The following is a 10,042-nucleotide window of genomic DNA, read 5'->3' as shown; positions in this document are numbered from 1 at the left end:
GACAACTAATTTTCTTAAGAGACTTGTTTACATGCTTTTCCTTTAACAATAGAATTAACACTTCTTACTAATTTTTTAAAACAATTTCAGTTCATTTCTGAAGAACGTTTTATTTAAGCTAGCAGAACAATACACTGTTTTTAACGCTTTTTTTTGGAAAGTAAGCGATTTAATAAGAAATCGTTTAATGCAAATTATTTTTTCTAAAGCCTAAGTGGTCCTATGCTTACGATACGGGTTTGCTTCCAAAATTCACTTGTTTATATCCGGAAGGCAATAGTTTTAGTAAGTTTTTTACTGTTTTTGTTTCAACTTTTTAAACCGTGTATTAATACTATTTTACTACTATACTATATAGTAAACTACTATATACTACGATACTACTTTATAGTATACTATAATACTACATGTATATATATTTATAATAATTATATATATTAATAAGAACATTTTATGGAATATTTCCCTTTAATGACCCGTTTACACTGAAAAAAGTACTTTACCGGTAGGTAGATCGTCTAAAAATGTTGTTCAATACACGTGTGATGTCCATTATATTAAGACAGAAGCCTTTCAAATCCCTATTCAACATTCCTTCTTTATAAGTAAAGGTTAATTAAGCGGATATTATTGAATTAATATAAAAAGACTTAAAAACGTGAACACTAAATAACGGATCGGATTGGTTTTGGGTCAATCAGGATAGTGGGAACTAAAATATTTTTATTCGCCTCGTGAGTTATTGTTCACAATTAACGTCAGTGTCCTGTTAAATCATAATCATAAGTTAAGTTGTGCTTTGAAAAAAAAACACGAAATTGTATGCCGACGAATATAAACGTGTGTACAGTATTTCTTTTCATTTTGCACCTATGATTGTAAAAGATTTACTCGTGGCGGCAAAGTTCGGCGTTCATCGCTATCTTCTCGTTCTTGTTCAGAAAATAGGACGTTATAGCTAATTAACATTCATACGTTTCTATTGGGCCCATGCTGTTTCGTGTACCGGTATATAACATTTTGTATTATATATATCAGGAAATAAGTACTTTTTTCAAACATGTTTTTGTATTGCAAGTCAAGCCAAATTGTGACATTGCACATATAAAAGGTAATCGTGTATACATGTATTTAACAAATATAAATAACCGATAGTGTAAGAGTTAAAAAAAGAAAATCATATAATTGCACGACTGTCATTGCGTTCTAATAAGCGAACTAAAGTTTGTCTGTTTATTAATCATTTAATATCAATATATTTGGTTTAAACATATTTGTAGCATCGACCGACAGACAAAAATACATCTACTATTCATATAGCATTCGTACTCAAAGGTGCATTCACGGGAAAGGCTGATTGACGATGCTTGGTGAGTTGACATTATTCGGTGGAAATACGTCGACTGGTGGATTGACGTTGCCTGGTGGAAATACGTCGACTGGTGGATTGACGTTACTAGGTGGAAAGACGTCGATCGGTTGAGCGACGTTGCCTGGTGGATAAACGTCGAAACCTGGTGTACTCATGTCAATCGGTGGAAGCATGTCAAACGGTGGAGTGACGTCGATCGGTGGGCAGTACGGACAACATTCGCCTGGTGGCTTGCTGGGGAGGCTGCCGTCCGCGCAAGTCGGTAAGGGGTCACAAGGGGGACAATTGTCTGAAAATAAACAAACAAAAATAGCATAAGTACGTCTGTTGAGTACTGTTGATGATGAGTACACATCATGTTGTGGTTATAATGAAGACATGGAGAGATGACGATATTGGCGATGATTAGGATAATGATGGTGGTGATGGTGACAATGGTGTTGATGATGAAGATGCTGAAGAAGAAGAAGAAGACTACGACGACGAAGACGAAGAAAATTATGATGATGAATTGTTTGCAATCAAGTTGAACTAGTAAATCTATCCTATAAATTTGAAGAATAATTCGCAAGAAGAGTATACATTTAATCTTAACTCATTATCAGAGGAAAACGCACACTTACCGAAGGGTTGGATCGCGCCTCCCGACTGAATGTTTGAAGCTCCAACGATCGGTGAGCATTCCGGACAGCACATGTCGGGGGGAGTGATGGGGGCGGAGCCGTCAGGGCAAGTCGGTAAGGGTCCACACAGGATTCCGGAACAAGGGTCTAAAAATAAACAGAAATGTATGAAAACATCGGTACATCTGCTTATTACTTTTGCGGATTTGTTCATATAATTATGATGAATATACATTTGTAGTGGTCGTTGTAATGATGCCATTGGTAAATGATGATGATTTTGGTGATTATAATATTTTCATTCGTGATGATTTGGTAAAAATTATGATTATAGCAATGATGATAATGATGATGATAAGGATAAAGATAATGGTGTGGCTGCTGTTGATGATGATTGATAATGCTGCTGCTGATGATAACAATAATGATGATAATGATGATAATAATTATGATAATTATACTTAAATATTGCCAGTGTCATTCCATACATAATTTATTTTCTGTTTGTAGTTAAGTTGTATTAATTCTGAATGTTTACATTATTTTGGAAAATAATAATAAAAAAAGTGTGCATTAACTCTAAACTGATTATTTAATACAAAAATCACACTTACCGAAGGAACTGTTCGCTGATTGACCTTGACCTTGTGCCACTCCAAAGAGAGCGACGATAAAATAGATCCGCATTATTCTTGCTGATCAAATTGGCGTAACGTATGATAACACACAACGGTGCAAACGCAACAGTTTTGAAGGCAGTTCACTAACGTCAGAGAAAGAAAGAACAACAGTTTATTTAAATTCAGAGTGCGCCTTAAATAGCGTCAGGGTTCTTGTTTTTTACTGCTACTATTGTCTTGACGCAAAAACCGGTTAAATCTGAACCCGTTCTGTTCTGCCCAACGCTGACTACGTGACGCGAGTAAACAATATGATTACGTAAACCTACGGCCTAGTAAATGTATATTTACTTTTTTAAACGACCCATATCCTCAGGCGCAACAAGTTTTTTTTACTTGTGATATAATTAAGACACATCTGTCAATTTTCAACATAAACACATAAATGTTGACTGCTCATCAAATAGGTTTAAACTGATAAAGCTATTTAGTTTTTGACTGTTGAAGGTTTTGACATTTTAGAAACAATAATATCAGTTGCATGTCGGGCGTTTACAATCCAAACATGGTCAAGTATTTCCTGCTCGAGCAACTATGAAAGCAGTCTTAATTTCGTCTACGAATGTGGAAACTACTCTTACGTAGCATATGGTTCACATAAAAAAGTAACTGTTTAAATCCATTGATTATACTTAAGTTGTTCAAATTTGTTTGAGGAAGTGTAAAACAATAAATAAAATAATAACTGTCACACTAAAATCACCATAGCCACAACCACAACAAACGACGCCACCACAACCTTCACCACTATATCCACCTTCACTACCATAACAACGGTCACCACCAACGCCAACAAAAAACAACAACAACGGTCACCAACACCAACACCGCGAACAAAAACAACCACCATTACAACCATAACCATCTTACCCACCCCCGGCCCCACCGCTACCACGCTAACACACACCTTCACACCATCACCACCGTTACTACTACGTACAACGTAGGGACAACAACAAACCAGCGACGACGACGACGACGAACGACGAAGGACGACGGACGACGACGACGACGGTAGACGACGACGACCGACGAGACGACGCCGACGACGACGACGACGGACGGGAGACGACGACGACGACTGACGACGACGACGACGAGCGACGACGACGGACGACAGACGGACGGACGACGACGACGGCGCCGACGACGACGACGGAACGACGGGTCTTACTACTACTACTACTGACTACTTAATGAATACTACTACTACTTACTTACTACTTACTGGACTAATACTACTACTACTTAAGACTTATGACTACTACTACTACTATTACTACTACGACTACTAATACTACTACTACTACTACTACTACTACTACTACGTACTACTAACCAACAACAAACTACTCTACTAATTAATACTACTACTTTCTCTACTACTTCTCCCACTACAACAATAACAACTACTACTACTACTACTACTACTACTACTACTACTATACTACTACTCCTACTACGACTACCACTACAACAATAACAACAACTACTACTACTACTACTACTACTTTATTCGAACAAAATTACAATGAAAAACACCCACGTTTCTTTATTATGTTGAAATCTGGATCAGAAGTTTTTTTGCATAAATCTTACGGGGTGTTACGGAAATAGTCGAGCTATCACGATTGTGTTGTCGTGTTATCTTGTTAAATCCTCTTATGGCGTACTTAGGCTCTGTTTAAGGGATTCTTATGTATACTGTTGTGAAACATAAATCATTTTCGAGAAGCAACTAAATATTCATAATGATCATTTATTTACGACCGTTTCACTGCATAATCAATCAACGTACGACACGTGATGAAGATGTACACATCTTGAAGGAAATACGCTGTTCGTGTTATACACGCGTATGTGAATGTGAGACAACTTTCCGCGCAGCAGTTATTGCATGCAAATAGATGCACTAATATCTTGCATTCCATGTGTATGTACATATATGCTAATTAAATCAGTAAATAATTACACTGAAACAAAAATTCTTTGTTTACACCGACACTAATTCACCACTGTGCCGTTTTTTTTTAAACCACGTTCGGAGCAAGTCACCTATGCTGCAGTTTTCCGCAATGGTCCCACCTTCCCGACGATAAACAGTTCATATATTGGTCATGCTATTAATACATATACATTAACTTTGATTTTTAATGGTGATGATTATAAGTTGTGCGTACGTTGTCATAAGGTCTCAAATAAAAAAAGTTGTTTGACACCACTAAAGATATGTTACATACGACTTGCATTGAACAACTTTCTAACGTGTGATCCACGCTAAATATCAATTTAAATTAAGCAAAATGCTAAGTTAACTTATTTTATTTTTCAATATATAGAAATCCTGTGCGTTTAGCTCCGCGTTTGCATGCGTGAGATGGTATTCGTTGGCTGCGGACGAAAATGTATTTTGTTGTTGTAAATAAACCATACTATGTTTTCGAATGATGATGCTAGCAAATTTAAATGTTAAGTGTGTAACCATTGTGTTGTTTAAAATCTGATGAACATCGTTAATCTTGATGTCACCAAATAGGTGCAAAAAGAAACCACGTGCATTCAAATGGTAATGTCACATGGTACCTTATTGCACCAATGTGACGATTTTTATCTTAAATGCCGCGTACATGGCCGGAAGCAAACCCGAAGCATTTGATCAAACTATATCGCCCAATTGGTGCAAAAGGTACCATGTGATATTGAAATTAGAAGCCACATGGTACCGTTTTGCACCAATGGGGCGATATGTTATGTAAGCGTCTGACCAATCCATAACACGTCATGTGCATGAAACTCGAACCTTCGACCATCAGCCTCGCATGTGAATACGCCGTGGCCACATGAAGTTACAAAACGGTATATACTTCTTACTATATATGAGCCGCGCTCTGTGAAAACGGAGCTTCATGCACGTTTGTAAATAGTAATCCCAGATAAGTCTGTGCAGTCCGCACAGGCTAATCATGGACGACACTTTCTACATTTCTTGAAGTTTTAGTGTCAAGTTTGTCTCTTTAAACAAAAGTCAGGTCTAACCGTAAAGTGTCGTCTCTAATTAGCCTGTGCTGACTTCACGGGCTTATCTGGGACGAAACTTTACTCACATTTTTTAAGCACGTTTTTCAAAGCGCCTGATACATATGTTTCTGATAATGATATGTTTACTATGGATGAGTTTATATTTAATGCCCGGTAATTTATTTGCGTTAATAAATTATCTTTTAATAAGCAGCAATAATGTAATACACGGAACGATTACCAGATATGGACAAATTCAGCCCCCCCCCTCCCTTTCGTTCTCCACAAATCTTACCGCCCTTGTAATTTCCGTACGTTATCTCATTCACGATAAATGATGCAAAAACTGGTAAATGTAGATCGATCATCCATCGTAGGTGTTTTCATGACCGCATGATCGATTACAAATATCGTTTTCCATAATTCAGACTCGACCTTTTAATATAAACTTGAACCACTTTTGGGCTAGATATGGCATAGAAACGAGTATTTTCATGGTTGTGTTCCCTTCGCAGTTGTGTATATGTAAAGCGAACAACAATAAATGTACCAACGTCGAATTTGAATAAGAACTTCTTCACATAAAAAATCAAATCAAGTTATTTACATAATTCTAGACATGTAAAACAATATACTACAGTTAAGTACGCATATTATTTGCCGTCATTATGTTTACCAAACCACCAACTTCTGTTGTTTGCAGAGGACATAATAATTATTATTAGCCTGTGCAGTTCGCTAATCAGGGACGACACTTTCCGCTTCAACAGTTCGCTAATCAGGGACGACACTTTCCGCTTCAACAGTTCGCTAATCAGGGACGACACTTTCCGCTTCAACAGTTCGCTAATCAGGGACGACACTTTCCGCTTCAACAGTTCGCTAATCAGGGACGACACTTTCCGCTTCAACTGGATTTTTGGTACGGAGAGACTTTCTTTAAACTAAAAATGTCATAAAACGCGGAAAGTGTCGTCAATGACACTTAACGCACATGCATTAAACACCCTTTTCACATAGCACGTTTTTCTAATTGGTAACTTTGTACTTGATTTTGTCAATATCAACGATCAATTGATTGAAATATTTACAAATTTGCTGCAATATGACAAAGTGAAGACAGGGCTGTACGATTACTTTGCACATTCCATTGAAAACAATCAACATCACAGCATCAGGAGAAGCATCAGCAACAACGTAATAAACATGATTATTTTATATACTGACCTCAAAATGAAAGACAAATATAAAACTTTTAAATGTTACAACATGCATTTCCAAGTATAGGGATTGATTAATTCATAATTTGAATAAGTAATAAGTAACGAGAAAAGAGGGACCGACTTACTCTCCATATTTCATATCTCAGGCATGCGTTATTTTGAAATTCAAATACATAGTCAAACGAAAATTCAGAACAAAGAACAAGTCAAGGTATGATCATATAGTTTTATTACATGCACATTTTTGAACAATTTAAACGCAGCGATTTAAAATGAGAAACGAGTGAAACGTAAGAAGTTGCGTCTGTCCATATGAATCGCGTTCTGAGAAAACTGGGCATAATGCATGTGCGTAAAGTGTCGTTCCAGATTAGCCTGTGCAGTCCGCACAGGCTAATCAGGGACGACACTTTCCGCTTTTATGGTATTTTTAGTTTCAAGGAAGTCCCTCCTTACCGAAAATCAAGTTTAGGCGGAAAGTGTCGTTCCTGATTAGCCTGTGCGGACTGCACAGGCTAATCTGGGATGACACTTTACGCACATGCATTAAGCTCAGTTTTCTCAGAACAAGGCTCATATCATCGTATATACGTAGAATATTGGCGTTGATTTCTTTAATCTAAGGACAGCTTGGGCAGCAGTCGCCGGGTTTGGTAAATGGTATTACGCCGCCACGACACTTGGGCCATCCACACGCAATACCCTTGCAGTTTCCGGCACTTCCGCCAGAAGGGCAGCTTGGACAGCAGTCGCCGGGCCTAGTTACCGGGGTAACTGCACCGCGACACGAAGGCCACCCGCACTGAATACCCCGACATTGCGGCGGTCTGATGCTTCTAACGCTTCTTTTCATTCCACTTTTGGTGTTACCATCTGGACAGCTTGGGCAGCAATCGCCTGGCATGGTTACCGGAGTAGCTCCATCGAGGCACGCAGGCCAACCGCATTGAATGCCCTCGCATTGCGGCGGCCTGATGCTTTCAGGGCAGCTTGGACAGCAGTCGCCTGGCATGGTTACCGGAGTAGCTCCATCGAGGCACACAGGCCATCCGCATTGAATGCCCTCGCATTGAGGCGGTCTGATGCTTCTTTTCTTTACACTTACGGTGTGACCATCTGGGCAGCTTGGGCAGCAATCGCCTGGCATGGTTACCGGAGAAGCTCCATCGAGACACACAGGCCACCCGCATTGAATGCCCTCGCATTGCAGCGGCCTGATGCTTTCAGGGCAGCTTGGACAGCAGTCGCCTGGCATGGCTACCGGAGTAGCTCCATTGAGGCACACAGGCCACCCGCATTGAATGCCCTCGCATTGCGGCGGCCTGATGCTTCTTTTGTTTACACTTCCGGTGTGACCATCTGGACAGCTTGGGCAGCAATCGCCTGGCATGGTAACCGGAGTAGCTCCATCGAGACACACAGGCCACCCGCACTGAATGCCCTCACAGTTTGGCGGTCTGATGCCTCCACTTCCGGCATCGTCTGAAATATACATTACATTTTAAGGGGCCGTTCCACATATACTAAGATAACTGAAAATTCCTCTACATAACATACAGTCAGAATATTAACATTACATAACGTCACATACACTATTTAGATCAATGCTTCTATACATAATTTTACTCAGAAGAGATACGCTGCGCTTCATCATTATGAAGTACGAAGCTTTAAGCGCCCGTACGTCACATACATTACAAAGATAAACGCTACGTAATGTCACATATTCTAAAGCAGCAAACGTCCATTTACACCATATAATAAGAGCAACACAGCGTGATAAACTAACGAGCGTACTTCATTGCGTTAAATAAAAAAACGCTACATTATGCAAAAATACAAGTCCCGTTAGAAAGTTGAAAATCAAAACGCTATACCTTACGTCAGAACTACGTAAAATATCGACGTTGATCAAGGTTAGCTATATTAAGAATATCAACGCTACGTTACTCCGGATGAACCAAAAATATCTACGTTACACTAAGTCAAACATGCTAGGAATGTATATATTACGGTCAACTCAGATAAACTAGGAAAATCAATATAACGTTACGTCAAATAATCAACGAATATCAACGTTACATTACAACAGATTTAGAGAATAACAGGTTACTGTCCCCTCGTTTTGAAATATATCAGGCGAGGCTTAGAATAATATAACGGCGAGGCTTGCTGAGCCGTCATTTTATTCGTGTCGAGCTTGATATATTACAAAACGACGCGACAGTAAACTGTTTTTCTGTTTATCATACCACATTTTCCTTAAAATCTGCAAAACGATATATTTCTTTCTATTGAATATGTACGGATTCTCGCTGATTTGGCTGATCCGGCTTTTACACGTTGACATACATGTAGAAACGGCGTTCGAAAAGACAACCCGAATAATAGCTTATTTTAAATATCGTATAGAGAAAAAAAGTTGTTTGCACTACGAATGGGAAGAGTACAACCGCTTTAATTATAAACGTCTTGAATTGGAGATCAGGAATGGACTGCAGCAACAAATTTAATCTAAGAACACACTTCACCGAATAGTTTGGAGACGCCATTTTGGAGATGTGTATTGAAATTGACATTTTGATGATGGTGTCAATATCGACATAAGCGTGTAAAATCGTTTGTTTAAATAGTTAAGGAATAGCATACAGTTATCATTTGTCTTGACTTTCTGTGCAACATTTGCGTGTGCAATCACTACAATGTATATCGATATTTAAGATTTATTGCCCCATGGCTGACGTCATTTAACTTATGCAGTGCGGACTGTTGCGATTTAAAAAAAAAATAAACGTTTTTGTGATTTATGACTTTAAACTAGAATAGAATATGTACGTTCTTGGTATCAAATTGTTTGTTTTGTTTAACCTGATTCATGTTGATAGAAATTGTTGACTTTATTGAAAATCCCACGTAACTCCAAACATTGACTGATATAAGAACTTCCTGTTGACCATGATATAAAAAATATATCAGACAACGTTATATCAGGCAGATATCAATGCGGTGGTATGATAAATATGAATATTATAATACCACCACATCGATATCGGCTTGATATCCTGTTGCCTGATACCTTTTTTTATATCACGGTCAACAGGAAGTTCATATATCACTCATGTGTGG

At 38.4% G+C, this 10,042-nt stretch overlaps 1 protein-coding gene across 1 annotated transcript; it reads right to left on the bottom strand.

The window, feature by feature from the left end:
- Positions 1 to 1,219: 1,219 nt before the first annotated feature.
- Positions 1,220 to 2,828, bottom strand: LOC127847907 (uncharacterized protein DDB_G0274171-like). The gene is made up of 3 exons (XM_052380136.1): positions 2,610 to 2,828; positions 1,996 to 2,142; positions 1,220 to 1,661 (listed from the first exon to the last, which is right to left on the bottom strand). Exons 1-3 carry the CDS (start codon positions 2,680 to 2,682, stop codon positions 1,342 to 1,344), a joined length of 540 nt encoding a protein of 179 aa, XP_052236096.1. The 5' UTR covers positions 2,683 to 2,828; the 3' UTR covers positions 1,220 to 1,341.
- Between the last annotated feature and the right edge of the window lie 7,214 nt (positions 2,829 to 10,042).

This window comes from Dreissena polymorpha, chromosome 10, assembly GCF_020536995.1.
Source record: "Dreissena polymorpha isolate Duluth1 chromosome 10, UMN_Dpol_1.0, whole genome shotgun sequence".
NCBI classification, from domain to species: domain Eukaryota; kingdom Metazoa; phylum Mollusca; class Bivalvia; order Myida; family Dreissenidae; genus Dreissena; species Dreissena polymorpha.
This window is presented reverse-complemented; position numbering and strand designations above follow the sequence as displayed.

Bases quoted from the DNA above. Each gene is read 5' to 3' on its own strand.
- LOC127847907 (XM_052380136.1), bottom strand. From the start codon at position 2,682: ATGCGGATCTATTTTATCGTCGCTCTCTTTGGAGTGGCACAAGGTCAA. The intron at 2,143-2,609 runs GTAAGTGTGATT...GTTTATTTTTAG, and splicing joins ATCAGCGAACAGTTCCTTCG to ACCCTTGTTCCGGAATCCTG. The intron at 1,662-1,995 runs GTAAGTGTGCGT...GTTTATTTTCAG, and splicing joins AGGCGCGATCCAACCCTTCG to ACAATTGTCCCCCTTGTGAC.